This window comes from Uloborus diversus, chromosome 3, assembly GCF_026930045.1.
Source record: "Uloborus diversus isolate 005 chromosome 3, Udiv.v.3.1, whole genome shotgun sequence".
In the NCBI taxonomy this organism is placed as follows: Eukaryota; Metazoa; Arthropoda; class Arachnida; order Araneae; family Uloboridae; genus Uloborus; species Uloborus diversus.
Window position 1 is genome coordinate 2,376,159 of NC_072733.1, and position 17,545 is coordinate 2,393,703.

At 33.4% G+C, this 17,545-nt stretch overlaps 1 protein-coding gene across 2 annotated transcripts in view; it reads left to right on the plus strand.

Moving 5' to 3' along the window:
- LOC129218298 (cytochrome P450 3A5-like) overlaps positions 1 to 17,545 on the plus strand; it is an 84,728-nt gene that overhangs the window by 17,936 nt on the left and 49,247 nt on the right. For both annotated transcript variants that reach the window (XM_054852532.1, XM_054852533.1), the window contains exons 3-7: positions 5,289 to 5,341; positions 10,741 to 10,837; positions 12,675 to 12,803; positions 14,368 to 14,602; positions 17,194 to 17,333. In XM_054852532.1, coding sequence (XP_054708507.1) covers positions 5,289 to 5,341; positions 10,741 to 10,837; positions 12,675 to 12,803; positions 14,368 to 14,602; positions 17,194 to 17,333 — 654 coding nt within the window. The remainder of the gene's footprint in view (positions 1 to 5,288; positions 5,342 to 10,740; positions 10,838 to 12,674; positions 12,804 to 14,367; positions 14,603 to 17,193; positions 17,334 to 17,545) is intronic.

Below are 17,545 nucleotides of genomic sequence, written 5' to 3' on the forward strand. Positions count from 1 at the left end.
TTCTCTGAAATCGTATTTTTATTTAAAGAAAATTGCATTATTGAAAAAATTCAAGTACAACTGAAACTTTTTATATTGAAGTGGCACATTCAACTCAAACAGAATTCGATTGAATCTAATACGATTGTATCTACCGATAGCGCAGCTAAAGATCTGCCTTCCCTCATCCAGTTGAAATTTCTCACTTCGCTACTGGTCGATAGCATTCCATCGAATTGAACACAATCGAGTTGAATATGCCATTAAAAGAAAGCAAGTTACGTTCAATAACTTTTAATCAACCTAATAATCGGATTTTCACAAAATGTTATTCCAGAATATATTTTCCGAAAAATCATACTGAAATAACAAATTAGAAACAGTACCTAGTGAAATATTTGTCGCTCAATTTGTCACCAAGTTGTCGTCCATTCATAACATCATTTCAGGAGAATATTCAACTCTAACATAATTGATAATTCGATACGAACGATGTCTATCAACCAAAAGTGCAGCCAGAAATTTCCTTTACTCCACCCGGAAGAAAGTTTCTCGCTACGTGACTGGTAGACAGAATTCGATCGAGTCGAGCATAATCGGGAAAAATATGCTTCTTAGTCGTCATTGAAAATTACACCGATTTGGCTCAAAAAAAGAAAAAGTGTAAACGCTTCTTTGGGAACCTATGTGCGCATGGAAATTTATATTTCAAATTTAGATGTCATTTCTGTAGTAAATATGATTTTGTACTACAATTTCCTGCTACTTTTTTGCTCGTTTGTCATTTTGCTGTAAACTATTAATATGATTTTGAGATGCCATTAGATTTGTATTAGATTTGAATAATGCATATTAACAAACGCATTTCGGGAGGATATTGGTGATCCGTTATTGTTCCGAAACATATCCTAAAAACTGTACCAAAACATGTGCCACAAAATGTTTAGTACAAGTGTTCAAAAACCATTCATCCATCACTATCCATGAAGTGTCTAAAAAGTGCGCTAAAAAGGAAATACATGTTCCGAACAGTGTTTCTAGAAGTGTTTTGAAAACTGACCGAAAAAGTGTTCTGAAAAAGGGGACAAGTGTACGTGTTCAAAAAGTATTATGACATGTGTTCTCAAAACGATTCTAATAACTAGTACTAAAATAGTGTTCTCAAAAAAGAGACAAGTGTACGTGTGCAAAAAGTGTTTGATTATTTACAGTGTGTTCTATAAAATAGTGTTCTAAAATTTACGCTACACAAACTTAATATTTTCGTGCAAATAGCATCGTAAAGGTCATCAATGGAGTTGACTTATTTGCAGAATCAAGTTTTCCTCCGTGTAATGCTAACAGTATAGTCGAAAATGAGAATTTCACTCAAAGAACATTTGACCACAAACAAGATTTTATTAAATAATTAAAATATCGAATGACATGGAATCAAGAAAATACAAACTACAAGTATATTAATGAAAGAGAATAAAAGAATTATAAAGCGGCAAAACAAAATAATGTGTAACAAGAAAAAGAGAACATCACAAAACAAAGTTTGGAAAATTCTAACCATTTTTTCCGTTCACCAACACACACTTTACTTTGATTCAGTTAAAAATTACGTCTTATAAAATTCGTTGCACTGACACTGGCTATTTCGGATAACTTTTTAAGCATTAATAAACACGCCTCACAGTTCTAAATGTTTCTAAATGCTCTAAAAATAAGAAAAAAATCAATTACTTATAAAACCCTGGCCTCTGACAAGTATAATCTATGTGCAATATTTTTCAACAAATTAGGTATGCCCTCCGGTTTTCGTTTAAATTTTTGCTCTTACATTACTCCAAATTCGCTCAAAAGTGTCAACTTTCGGTGATTGTTGCAACTATTTTTTATTATTATTTATTACATCCTCCCGCCCTTCAGATTAGTAAGTGAACCAAGTTTTTGTTCCATTCGGATAATTTCTTCATGCTAGCTTCAAACAGGTACTTATTTTATAAACAGTCGGTACACTACACAGTCGATCACAGTACAATGTTTTCATAAAAACTACATCACTGGTTTTCAGAATTACTAATTTGGATTATGAAAAAGCTGAGATGGTAAAATTACGGCAGTATATGGTAGTGCTGTCATAAACTATGAGTTATGATAAGTGATTGGGATTTTAGACATTATTTTCCTAAATTAAATATCAAGGTACACCACTTTCCTTTACGTATTTACGCCAACCTTAAAATGTTTTACTATTTTCTCCTTATACTATAGTTCATCATAGCAATCCTGAACGGAAGCATTTCATTTCCTTAAGCCAAGAGCAAAATCAATCTATACTAATATTATAAAGAGATAGAGAGAGAGAGCGGATTTTTGTATGTTTATGTGTTCGAGGTAATCTCCGGAACCATTGCAACTCTATTTGAAAAATTCTTCACTACATAAAAGGTGCATTCTTACTAAGTCACATAGGCTATAAATTATGCATATGTGTGTTTATACCATTTTTTTTAACCAATAGCTTGTCTTTGCTACCAGTTTATGTTTCATAATGTTTTATTCTTATGTAAGTAAAATCTAATACCGATTATCCCGAACTTGCAAGGACAAAAAGGTTGACGGTTCTTTTCAACATGAACGCTGAATGATGGGAACCCGTAAAAAAAAATCAGCGGAAGAACAGCCATAAGTTTTACGTGTATTTCAGGCTGCAGAGGATAAAGCTAATTAGCCATGGACATTGCTAACCATTTAGAGCGCCACGGAATGTTTATGCTTCAAGATTTATTAAAACGAATTATAACTTTGATTTGCTTCGGGGAAATTAGTTTTTGAATTCAAGTAGTGCAAATAGACGATATTAATACGTGTTTTTAAAAGTTGTAATTTTGCATGCATGTCGGGCTATTCTTTAAGGTTTTTTATTCATACTAAAATCCAAATGAAGAACTTCTGCTAAGGAATTCACTTAAGTACATTTAGTTTAGGAAATTCTCAACTCAAAGAGTAACTGCACATAAGTACCGTATATTCAAAGTTAAGAGTTAACACAAAGAGTAACTGCATTGTTCAAAAAATAACTGCACATAAGTACCGTTTATTCAAAGTTAAAAGTTAAAACAGTTAAGAACAAATAACATTCGGAAAGAAAGATATTGACAAAGAAGAAACAATAAATAAAAATTATTTGGAGAAATATCATTCATGATGACCGTATTTAAGCATTTAAAACGATAAAATTGAAAAATATAGTTTGCATATATATATTATCAGAAAAGATCAAAAAGAAATAGAAAAAAAAAATAGAGGCGTGTGGGGGAAAAAAAAACAAGTTTTTCGAAGGAAACGAGTAAAAGTGGTTGAAATTCATTCTGGGATTGAAAAAGACTCACCTCTTAGTAGAATATACAATGTTCATCCAACTAGTCAATTGGAACCTCGTTGCTTAAGGATTCATTTAGAACACTTCCATGATCCAGCATATTTCGAAAGTCTTTTGACAGTTGAAGGTCCTGCCAACCTATCCATTAGCATGTATAGAACTCGGTCTTACAGAAGACGACAAACCTTGGAAAATAACTTTATTTGATACACGTTACTTTCTCACTCTGCTCCTAAACTCAGAAAATTGCTAATAAATATTTTAACTTCGATGACAAGTTTTAAATCCTATAGTTCTAAAGCAAACATTTAGAAAAGATCTCTGGGACTACATATTACAAGGACAGTGTGAGCAGAAAAACTAAGATTGTCGTTCAGCGTCAAACGATATAAACCAAATCAATTTTGTTAAACAAAAAGGCAAAATTTGTCAATGAAGCGAGAACTCAAGAGGGAACTTTAGTTTTCCACCGTCGGCGTCACAGAGAATTAACGGAACAATTCCATTAAAACATGATTTGTACATGAAATCCAGCAACGCAAATTAACGTTGATCAGCTTGCCTAGTGGAACTGGAAAAAAATAATAAATTCAACCCTATCAAAAAAATCAATCAACATGCTTTTGCGAAGTTTTTTTATGGAACTGCCGAGACTTTACTTAGTGGTTCAAAACTGACTATTCCGCATTTAAACTACTTTGAATATCTCCTCCAGAAAGACTGAATGTTCCACGAGAAAAAACTGGTAATTGGGAGAACTTCTTCAAGAGGGTGTCTCATAATGAAGGACGAATTCTTGAAGACCCGCCGTTTGGCAATAAAAATCGTAGATAGAACAGTAAAAGGGTAAAAAGGTTCAGGTAAAATTATTAGAGGTATCACCTTCGTACTCTACGGGGACTTTCATCAAACTCTTCCTGTGGTGTCTTAGAGGAACACGTGCAGATATATTTCAACCCTTATTAAAGTCGTCTACTTTTAGGAGCCTTTTACAATCTCTGAATCTTAAGAAGAACTGTAACAGTTTGCTTAAGAGATGGTGGTAAGCATTACTAGAGTCTTTTATTACAAGTAAGTAACGGGAAAATACCCGAAAAAGGATATCTTATCAAAATAGATAAGATGACAAAATCTCTCTAAATGATTTGATACTCAATGTTTATCCTAAAACCAAGACTGCCAAAAAAAATTACATGTGGATGTGCGAAACGGCAATATGTTTTGCCAACAACGCTGTGCATCATCCACACGAATTCTTTAAGTCCGTTAAATCCTTCGGACTTCTCTTCATGCTTTTAAAATTAAAAGCGATATCCCAATAATTTTATTGAACAACTTTAATTTGCCTAATCTATGCAATGGAATTGGACTCCAGTTAAAATCCTTAAAGGGTAATATGATTTAGAGTATTCTTCTTATAGCACCAGCATCAGATCAGTTAGCTCTTATTCCTTGCATCCCCATGGTCTCTGCGTATGTGTTTTTTTACAATTTAAGTGATTATAATTCCAAATGAAAATTTCTTATGCCATTACCATTATTAAATCTGAAGTTCAAACGTACAATTTTATGGTAAGTAGTACATCGGTGCATGCGGGAAGATTGTATTGTTCAGTTGTTAGTGTATGTTGGTCTCAATTGATCAGGAAATGAGGTAAATCAATTTGTTTCAAATCTCATAAAAACCAATAACAAAATGTTGCTTACTATTTAATTTTATATTAAAAAGTTACAGCATAATATTTTTTAAAGATAGATAGCTTTTTTAACCCGAACAAGATCGGGACGGGCCGCTAGCATCTAATAAATCTTTAAGGTGCCAATGAAACTAGACTCTGGTTAGCTTCGAGAACTTTGAGCAATATCAAAAAGAAATAAAAAATAAAAATTTAAAGAAAAAATTTAAAAATGTTTTCTACAGATTCACTCTTTGTTTTAGGGTCAACTTCAATGTCAGAAAGAATGGATTGAGAAATACGGAAGAGTTTTAGGGTAAGATATTTTTCAACTACTAATTATAAATACTGAAGTGATTCTGAGTCATCGTTTATTTTTATACTAAGGGGCGTTACCTCAAACTGAAAATAAAATTTTCATTGAATTACTTAAATATTAATTTCATTGCGCAGTTCATAGAAAAGGTTGCTACTGCTAAAGTGGTTAGATTTTTACCTGTAGGCTCCGAAAGGTATTTTATTTCCTTTCACCCACTGTTTGGGATTCTAATGGTGATATTCCCCGATACATCACCGGGGGAGGGGGGCTGTAATTTCTCTCGAATCGCGATCAGCCATTTATGAAACCTCTGATTCTTGAACTTAGCTGTATTAGAAACTTGTGTCTATAACAGCAAGACTCCGTAAAGGTGATTCTAAAGGATGAATATATCTTCAGATCCAAAATTAACTGCGAATTTAATCAACATCAGGCCATATTTTGGACTTTCAAGTAATTATTGCTTTTCTTTGTGATCTTGATACACCACCACGGGACATCGTCATAGTCTTCAGGCTCCAGACCTGTTCGCTCTCTTTACCAAGACTTTTGAAGAAAATAATTATTGCATACCAAATATAACTAGCACGTAATAAATTTCAGTAATCACAACTTTTTAACTCTAAGAAATGAGAACTCGGGCACAGACAGGCATTGGATTGGCGGAAGGATCTACGCAGGTACACTGTAAAAAAAATCCGGAAACGTTTCTGAGTATATCGTGCAGCTGTGGTTCATGAAAGTTTCAAAAACGTTTCTGAGTATTTCGGAATCCTCTTTCTGTAATGTCCAGAAACGTGTCTGAGTATTTCGGAATCCTCTTTCTGTAATTTTCAGAAACGTTTCTGAGTATTTCGGAATCCTCTTTCTGTAATGTCCAGAACGTGTCTGAGTATTTCGGAATCCTCTTTCTATAATTTTCAGAAACGTTTCTGAGTATTTCGGAATCCTCTTTCCGTAATTTCCAGAAATGTTTCTGAGTATTCTGTGCAGCTGTGGTTCATGAAAGTTTCGAAAACGTTTCCGAGTATTTCGGAATTCTCCAAACAATTTTCAAAAACGTTTCCGAGAATTTCGGAATCCTTTTTCCGTTATTTTTTCTAAAATATAATTCTTTATTATAGTATTGCATACCATATCAGTTTCAATTCTTTCATATCTAAGAGCAATAATACAAGCAATTTTAGAATCATTCGTGGATTTTTTTTTTTTTTTTGGAATTTCTAATGACAAATAGCATGGTTAACAGCATAACATATGCACAGTTATAAATTTTTGAAAAATTATGAAATAATCTAGTAGTTTCATTCCTAATCACAAAATCGTCGGGGAATTGGAGTGGGGGTACCTTTTGAAAAGTGGGGATTGTTTGTTAAACAATCTTAAACTTCAGTTTTTCTCTCAATATTTTCAAGACAAAACTATCAACATATTGTATTTTTAATGCAGAACTTAAAAACATATCTTGTATCAAACTTGATAGCTTTTATCTTCGGATAAAATTTGACAGGACTTACCTACCCTTCGCGTTCCTAAATTCGTTCACCTCAAGTCAATTTCTCTGACGAACAAAGTGTACCGAAAAGTACCAACAGAGAAATTGATGAATTTAAATATGACACCAAGTCCCCCTGCTGGAACCATTCGGGTTGATTCTTCTGTTCTTGCCCTTTTCCATCTCATCACAAATATAAATACTTATTCAAAATAGGTTACTGATTTTATTTTTAGTGTGCGCAAAATGCATTATATATTTTATTTATTAAAACATTGAACTCTATTACATGATTATTCCATTTCATATATACAAGAATACCCCCCCCCCCCCCACCATAAGAGTGATGGTGCACCCATAAAATGCTATGAAGCGCCCACCCCCCCCTTGAAAAAGCAACATCATATACATTATAAATCAAAGTATCATATACATTATAAATCAAAGTATCATATAAATTATAAGTCAAATACTTTAATATGGTGTAAAAATACAAAATTATTTTATTAAGTCTTTTTTTTTTTTTTTTTTTTTTTTTTTTTTTGCTTTTGGTAAAATTGAGGCTCGTAAAACGAAAAAAATGAAGACACTTTTAAATACATATATGTATCTATTTGTTAAATAAATTAATACACATTTAACTAATTTAAAGCGTTTCGCTAATGCAAATATTTAAAGAGATATCGTCATTTAGATAATACTGAAGCACTATGTTCCTAATTACAAGAGATAGTTTTTTTTTTTTTACTTCATGGGGCATTCCAAGGTATTTTTGACATTTATATAGAGTCCGTAACGTGACCTTTTTTGCCATAACTTTTTAATTTACAGTTTGATTAGCATATTATTTTATTTTGATCTTTTCCTACCAACACACCAGCTCAAATTAAAATAATTTGCAAATCTAACGGTAAATTAAAAAGTTATGGCAAAAAAAGGTCACGTTACGGACTCTACATAATGTCCAAAATACCGTGGAATGCCCCTCATACAATCTAGCTACACTGTTTACAAGAGAATGAAAACATGCAACCTTAAAGGCGAACTATCAAACCTGACAATTTGCATATTATAACATTTAATTCATAATGCTTGATACATAAATGTTCAGCCAAATATTAACTGAGATTGACACATAAAAACAAAGTACACAATAACACTTATTTAATTTTTTTTATAATCTTCAATTCATAAATTTTACAGAATAAAACTAGACACACTTGCACTTTAAATATGTGTTCTATATAATGTAAAATATTTTCAAATTGCAATAGTTCACAACAAAAAAATAATACTGAAGAAAATAGTTTTTTTTTTAACGAGATTTATATGAACTAAATCTCTTTAAAGTAATAGAGTTGCAAAGCGACTTACCTATTCGTCGGTGGTGGTCTTTTGCAGGCTTTGGTCACCAAAAAGGTGATTTTTATGACAGAATAAAATTCTGCCAACAAAAATTACCCATTTGGTGTAGAAAGAAGAAAAGTATCCAAGAAAAAAGTGAATTACCTACACAAGTTATGCGACGCAATGAATTTAGATGGCGTTCTCTCGGCAGTTATTTGGTTTTTAATTTCAGTTTGTATTCCTTCCGCGAGCATGCGTCGAGAATTTGCACTTCGTACTTAAAAATAAGTGACATAGCTTCAAATTCAATCTCATGACGATACATATGCAAGAAAATATAAGACTTTAAAATTATCTTCAGTGAATTCATGCGAGGAACAAAACTTCTACTAATCCCCTTGATGAGTGTTACTTCGCATACATGAGTCAGCACTTGTTTTCATTGCGTGCTTTCGAAAGTTTCAGTTTAGTTTTGCTGCTGGACTATAAAATTGCCGTGAGAGCTGCGCATGCGTCGACTCTTACTTTCTTGCTAAACGGGAAACGTTTTTGATTATAGCAGAAAACTGCGGAGGGCGTACGAATCTGTGTATTACGGAAAACTTTTTTGTATATTCAGAGAGTTTTCCGAGATTTTTTACAGTGTATTGGGTAATCTTGTGAAAAATTGCTTCAGCATACTAGGACGTTCCAAAAAGTGTAAGTCTGATTGTAGTGGAGTAATGTCACAGAACTTGAAAATTTTCACAAGAACTGTTACAGGTCTCTCCGATGTATTAATATACACTCAGGAACATTGAAAATAACGCCCCAAGAAAGAAGAATGGCACAATCACGAAATTTTGCATATAAGAAGAGTGACATCTGATATGCAAATGATCCGAGTTTGGTGTGTTAATGCGCATGACCATTTACGCTAAAGTATCGGTGCAACTACGATTACATCCTGATTGTTGTAGAGCCTTAATGAGTGAAGGATGCCAGGTCGATTAGTTAGAAAGCGTTTCTTACAGTTAAGGGACTTTGAGAGAGGTTTGATCATCGACATGAAAAGTGCTGGCTGGTCGACGAGCCGTGTTGCTGCTCATGTGGATCCTTAGGAGTGTTCCGTTAGAAACTGTTGCAGGCAGTGGACACGAGATTTTACCCACGTGCAAAAAACCGGGTCTGGAGCGATCAGGAAGTAGACGAGGAGAGATAATCGAAGGATCGTGCGGCAAGCACTCGTAAATCCCGCAGTGACTCGTTCCACCATATAAGCAGACGTAGAGGTAGCAGTTGTTCCTCGAACCATTTCTAAACGTCTTGCGGCACTGAATCTGCAGTCCCAGCGCCCTTTTCGTGTACTCCCATTTCCATCAAAGCATAGGCAACTCCGTCTACAATGGTACGGAGCCAGAGCGATGTAGGATGTCACTGACTGGCAAAAGGTGGTGTTCAGTGATGAATACCGGTTCGTTTTGGGGTCAGATGATAACCGCGAACGGGTGTGGAAGTGCCCTGGAGAAAGGTACCATTCAACCCATTTTATCGCAATACACACTGTTCGAACAGCGAGCATAATGGTCTGGGGGGCCATAGCCTATGATAGCCGATCCACTCTAGATGTGGTACGTAGAACCTTAACGGGCTAGCGTTATTTTAATGACGTTCTGTAACCACATGTAGGACCGTTCCTAAATGGTCTCTCGGGGGCAATTTTCCAGCAAGATAATGCTCGCCTGCATACAGCTAGAGTTGCTCAAGACTTCTTACGTCCTTTTGAGACTCTTCCATGGCCAGCTGCTCCCCCGATTTGTCCCGTATAGAGCATGTACGGAATCAGCTGAAACGCCAGACGCCGTCGTGCATCTCTGTGCACGATTTAGAAGTGGCTGTTCAACATTTGGGGGTTTATCTGCCTCAAGACAACATCAGACGTCTAATTAGCTCAATACCTGTTCGTGTTACGGCATGTATTGCAACAAAAGGGGGTCCAACGCACAATTGAAGTAGCACTGTATTTACCTCATTTCTTAGTCTGTATTTGTTTAATTGCCTGGATTTTCGGATCAAGTGTCCCTCTCAATTGCATTATTATGTACATTGAATTTCACTTTAATCCAATGCTTCCTTCTTGGGTCGCTATTTTCAATGTTTATGAGTGTATATATATATATATATAGTCAACTACAGTTATATTTTGCCTTTTTGCTCTTTGTTAAAATTCGTTGAGAACATTAATAACATAGTATTTAATTTTACCGGTAGAAGCTTAAAGTTCGAGTTTCTGAAAGATTGAAACAAATTTATGATTATTATCAATTTTGTTTTAGTGTATAAAAGCCACGATAGTGAAAACTGAAAAATATTGTAGATATTTTTTTTAATGTGCGAGAAAATCCATCTTGTATAATCGCAAATTAGAATAAATCGGCAACTGACATACCAAGTTTGTAATAATACTAGTATTCATTTTCTTAACTGCTAATGATTCTGTATTAAGCTTAAATATATACAACTAAGACTTTTATTTGTGCCTGATTCTTAATGAAATGCTTTTGATCATATACAGGTATTACTTCGGAATTCAACCGATACTTCTAATAGCAGAACCGGATCTTCTTCGTCAAATACAGCAAAAAGATTTTCACAAATTTGTAAATAGACCTGTAAGTATTTACAAGTAGAAAGTTCGAGTAAGTTTTTATTTCACTTGAATATTTGATACAGAGAAATTTTTGCGTGGAATCGTTCTCGAAATTTTACTTTATTCTATAAAGAAAATTAGTAAATTTTCATGAAATTCCTTACAAGTACGCCAAGTAATTTACTAAAATCATTCACAGAGTATCGGGTGATCATAAAATAAGTATAGGGGAGAGGTGGGTACAGTCAGACAGGGAGAACAGTGAGACAAAAGCATTATATTTTCTGTTTGCATAATTCTAACCTGGTAAAGCTTTTGAAAAGTTTTGTCGACATACTGTGAACAATATTATAGAAAAAAGTTGGCATTCAAGTATCATGTAAGAAAAATAATTCTGTTATCAATGTTTGAGCCCGTTGAAGTAAAATTATCTCCATTGTTTGTTGCACCATTTCTAAACTGTTTGATACACTTTACAAACTGGTGTTATTAATTAATCTTACATTTTTAACTAACGTTCATTTTAGCAGTAAATGGTGTTTTTATATTTCTTTGTCTGAGAAGGACAGTCATCGAGTTTATATTTTGCAATGAGGGAACAATGAGACAGAAACAGTGAGACACCATTAACTCGTTACTCAGTGCTCCCATACCACTTCTATGTTAAAAGTGGAGAAATTATACATTGAATTACATTTAATTACAACAAACCTGTTGATGCAAATAATAAACAATATACGTTTGAAAGCTCTGTATTAACAAAATAAGGATGCTTGGATGGAATTATGAGTTTTATTGATATTCAATATCACATAAATATTTCCATTTCGTACTTATTCTATAAATATATTTTATTATTATTGTTTCATTGCAATATGCTAAATGTAATAATTTTTTCAACCTTTCAAATTTTCAACATGCGAAAAAAAAGGGAAGTCAGATAAGCTATTTTGGAGAATTTCTGAAACAGTTACGGCAGAAGCAGCTGAACAAATAATAGACAAAGGCTACAGTGAAAGCATTCGATCTTGCATCACAAGATTAGGCCATTTTACTAATCCAGAATCATCTAAATAATTCTATCTCAGTCCCAAACAAATACGCTGTAGATATCACTACTGTGTGTTAAGTCGACGTGAAATTTACCTTGCCAAATGCAATAGCTCATACCAAAACTAAACGAAGACAATCATTTATATTTTTCCACTTAAATTTAAATTCTTTCTGTTTCTATATTCAGATATACCTGCCTTGCCTTCAATATTCGAGTTGAACCGAACCATTGTTTCAGTCACTCGTCAGGTCAGTTCTATTTTTGTATTAGCTACCAGTTTGTTTGGCACTCTGGGCTTCCTTAAGAGGTTTTCCACATTCAGTTCAGTCACTCCTATGCCGGGCTGATGAGTGCTAATAAGCACGAAACTGCAGTCCTCGGCTGGAATTGACCGAGCTCGCGATGTGTTTCATGTATTATCTCTTTATTCCATGTTTTTAGAAAAATCTCAAAATTTCAAGTCTCTTGTTAGAGCAGAAGACATTAACTCAGAGTCACGAAATTTTGCACAGTAGTTAGTGTTAGGTAGTCAAAAATTATTCGCAATAAGGCTAAGTGCTCTGCAGAAATTCGATTTTTTCGATCCACCATACTGTATAAGCCTTCTTATTTATTCATTTATATAATTTTAATAAATTTTCTTTATCAATGTAAGACTTTAAAATACCCATACTTTCTGTTCAATGTAAGACCTAAGTATGTTTTGAATTTAAATATGCTAATAGAAAATCATTGACTCCGCGCCTTGTATTTTCTCTCTCTTAAAAAATCTAAATTTCAGCAACTGAAAATCACTTTTTTCCAGCGTATATTTGATATTTCAAGAGCAGCAGCTGAGTATAACGAGGAGTCGCTGACTCAGATAAGGAGTAAAAAATGGAAGGAGGTACGAAGCATTATCACTCCTACTTTTACTACTTCCAAGCTCAAAACGGTAAGTTTATTTTTTCACTTTCTTATACATCTTGTTTGTTCTATATTTCTTTGTTTTACCATACGTGTAGGCATGATGTAGGACTAAACCATGCAATACATAGTAACGTTATTCTGAGGAATTATTTTGTTGAGCAATGAATTTATAAAATAAAGTGCATTAATGCAATCTCAAATAATTTTTTATTTTACACTTTTTAGTTAACTTTCACTGACTTAGTTTTTATGATTATAAGAGGATACATTTCGCAACCTTGTCATTTCATTCAGAGAGTTTGTTTGTATCGTGAGGTTTATTAAGTAACTTGCGGTGGTCTAAACTACTGATAATTAGTCCCTCTAGGGACCTAACTCGGCTTAAAGCTACATGTCCTTGACCTTCGGCAAAAATGCGCGAACTTAAGTCAACCACAGAACAGTATGTATTACTCATGATGACGCGAAAACGGAAGCGTCCCCCCCCCCCCGTCAGTCAAATCTTTCCCGCAAAACTAAAAAAGCCTCTCAAGAAAGTACACGTTGCGAAACTCAGTTACTTGAATCAAAGCAAAAACAATTGCAATATGTTAGGAGATGAAAATCGAATTAGTAGACTTTCTTTCTTTTGGTGCTTATTGCACGGGTTTATTTTGTGTAGGACTACAATCTGAGTGTCTTGCCTTCGTTACGCATGATATATTTTTATTGCGGTACAGAATACATGTAAAGAACACATAAAATAATTTACATCAGAAAGAGGGGAAAGTACATCCGGAGCGAGGGTGTCTTGACCCACCGCCTCAAAAGGGAGAAGCAATCGCTTAGACCATTCGACCATTAAAACCCCAATTAGTAGACTTAGTAAACAAAAAAATTCAGGCAGCGAAAACTACCTGCATTTGTCACACGCAGGTAGCGTGCGACACAGTGTGCAACACCCAACGTGCGCCGATCCCGAACTGACAAAATGGCAACCGGTTTTTGAAATGGTACTTTTGATTGCTGTCATGTGTTTAGTGACACTCCCTAGGTTAAGACAAATCAATTGACGCAAGAATTACTAAAATTGGCCAAGGCGTTTAGCCTGTAGAACGCCACATAGGAACGGACATACCTACATAGACTGATAAACACATTACCCTCCTTTGCGTCGCGAACGCGCATTCGGGTAAAAAATTGAGAAATGATGCAATCTGCTAGCCTTAATGCAACACCTGACAGTAATTACGGTATTAAAACATTAATGAAAAAATTAAAACAGTTTAGAAATTTAAAGAATTTTTGGAAGTCTTTCTAAAGACTGCTTTGCATGTTGACTTTTTCAATACGCAAAAACGAAAAAGAAATCTGTACAAATTGAAAAAAAAATATGCTTTGATATGTAGACAAAAATATCCGTTCGGAAAAATCGAAATTAAATGAAAAAAAATAAAAGTTTTACTAAGAAGTGATAATACTCTAATTTCTCAAGCATTATACAATAAGATGTGCATACATATATTGGATGTGTTGAGACGAATTCAACAGTTTATTGATTGTACTACGTTCAAATTATGCAAAAGTTTACCACATTGTTTACTTATCAGATGAATCCAATCATACGAAAAACTGTGGATGAACTCATGGAAGCCGTTGATAAGAAAGCTAGTGAAGGAAATGTCTTCAACATTTATCCTCTTTACCAGAATTTGACAATGGATGCCATATCTAGAACATCCCTCGGAATTCATACGAATGCTCAAACAAATCCAGAGGAGCCATTTGTAAGAATGGGAAGAGCATTTTTCTCTCTGAATATGAGCTCCCTTTTTCTTATTTCATGTAAGTTCACTGTTGAAAAGTTTATTTCTTTCTTTTGATGAATTTTTGGTCCCTGGTTCCGATTTTAATTAATATTACCCATTTTGACTAACGTATTTTCTCCATCATTTGAGTCATGAAATTTGGTACAGCATTTATTAGAATCATTTGAGTAAGTTCCTCACGGTGATTTTTTTTTCTTTTTTTAATTTGAATTTGTTTTCCATTTTATTTTTAAACAAAATATTCCCAGAAATTTTTGCTACTTTGGGAAAACGAACATCTTACCCTCTTTAAATTTTACGAATCGAAATAGAACTTTATAGTTACAATTTGAAAAGTAAATAACCCTACACTTTTGACTAAAAGTTGACAGAAAATTGTGTTAGTTCCCAAAGAAGAAGACTATATGGACGGAGTAAAACGCAAAGAGGCAGGAGACAGTTAGAAAAATTATTTGCAACCTTTTTTTTTTCTTGAAGTGAAAACTTCATTAGGCACGTTGAGCATTTTTGAGGTGAAGAAAAACCATTCATTTGGTGACACCGTCACGTCACCTCACCGACATTTGGAACTGTGAACCTCAGTAGCACTGTCAGCAGCGAGTGATTTACATAATCTGATTCCTGAGTGAGCGTGAGTTCGATTCCCACTCGGGTCATTGCATTTCATCTCCAGAAGAAAATCTTTTAAGCTTATATATTACTTTTGAAGTGAAAACGTCTTTAGACGCTTTGGGAATTTTTTGAGATGGGAAAAACAATGATGTTTCTCACATCGGTGATACATGTGTTTGTCGTTGTCTCGCTGAAAATGGACAGCTAATTGTAATGGTTGCTGTTTATAATTCACCGGCTAAGTCTGTAAGCACAACACTAGATTTTTAAGTGAAAATGTTGTCATTTATTCTAAAGACGCTTTTGCATTACTTTAGGATAAAATTGGGAAGAACTTTGATGATTTTCCAATGGTTTTGAGTGGGGATTTCAGCATCAGCTTTGCAGATGATAAAAATCTACCATTAATTGAATTTTTAACCAGAGAATTTAATTTAAAAATGTCCAATTACCGCAATCTTAGCAAAACGAGATATAAAACTATAGTTGATGCAGTCTTTATAAAATATTTAAATAGATTCGAATCAAAATTGTTTATTTCCTATTTTAGTTCATTTAAACCTATAGTATCAAATTTGGAACAAATGATAATAATGATAATGATCAGGATGTTAAACAAATTTTTTTTTTTTTTTTTGAAAAAAATGGAATTTTTAAATCAGATTTGTTTTTTATATGAATCGGAATTTTTTTAATTGAAAAAAAAGTTTTATAAACTTTCGTAATTGATTAATTTATACATTTTAATGTAATTACACTTTAAATCGATGTTTAAAATTTTAAAAGCAATTAAATTTCAAATAACGCGTCACCAATACCTTTTCGTATCATCATGCAAAACCAGTGTAATACAGTTTCATATGATTCAAATCAAACTTAAAATAGATTGCATAGCTGTACATATAAATGCATAAAAACAGGGCAAACAAATCAGCATTTGGCTTTTGCCAAATGTCTTTTCTCAACCATATGCTCACTTTTTCTCTTTTTTTTCTTTTTCGAAATGAATCCCGACTTATCTTCCGTGCCTCAAAATTCAAATTTCCCGGCATGCTGGTCAATCTCAAGGCATGTCGGTAAAAAAGGGTAGTACAGTAAATGGATCACGTGGAAAGTTCAGTATGTGTATTGTTTATTATTTTTATGCATGGAAAACTAAATAACACAAACTAAGAATTTCCCAAATATTTCTTATATTTGCATCATTATTTACTTTATAAACGACTTGAAATATATCATACCAAAAATTATATATAATTGATGTTCGATTGCTGATAAAAGTAAAAACTAGACTGTAGCTGATATTTTAAATTTACAAATTACAAAATTTCAATTTTTGAAATTACAGTAAATTTTTTGATGGAAATGAAACACACACCACACACACACGCGCGCGCGCATGAACACGCCAAACTTATTTTGTAGTTTTAATTTTTCACTTCTGTCGGCAGTCCCATAACTACCTTCTTTCCCCTTTCTTTCTTTTCTTTTTCTTTTTTTTCTTTTTTTTTTTTTTTTTTTTTTTTTTGCATTTTTGTTATCTATTCTACTTTAACTTTATTTTAGTAGCTTGCTTATTTGACTTCTGCTAAGAATAAAGCACGAAGAAAACGTCTAATTCCAATGTTTCCCTATTGTTAGTATGGAATTTGAAAAACGTGTGTTCAAACATATCAAAACCTCGTTTTTGCAGATATTACCTTGAAAGGTAATATACACTACTGGTCAAGTTTCAATCTCAAGTGATACTGGTAATAATTTGTTATGCATTTTTAGTCGCCAAAATTTTGGACATTTATATTTACAAAATGAAAATGTGTACCTGGATCAATAGGAAAGTTTTTTTTAAACATTTTAAATTTAATTTAAAAAAATTTTAATTATCAATACAAAATATTTTTTCTATTTTCTTCTATTAGAGCTATTGCTCAACTATCATTGAATTTATTGACCTAATCTTGAATTGTGGATCCAACTACCATTAAATTATTGCAGTCTGTTTTCCTGAACTGGCATGGCTAGCTGCAATGTGGCGAAAGCTTCTTCTTTCATTTCGTAACCAAGGGACGTATCCTAGAAAAGAACTAAGAGATGTTGCTTACGGAGTGATTCAAGCAAGGAAAAGTGATCCAATGGTTTGAAATATTTTCTTCTATGAAAAAGAAAAATAATAATTTGTCTTACATTACATAAAAGAAACATCATTTGGAGATTTCATAACCGACACTTTAGCATTTCATTTGTGAATGAACGTTCGACTCTTTCTGTCAATAGCTACTTTCTTCAGACTTTGCTCTTGATCTTAAAATTGGATAGAGCAATTTGCAGTTAAAACGGATTTAAAACC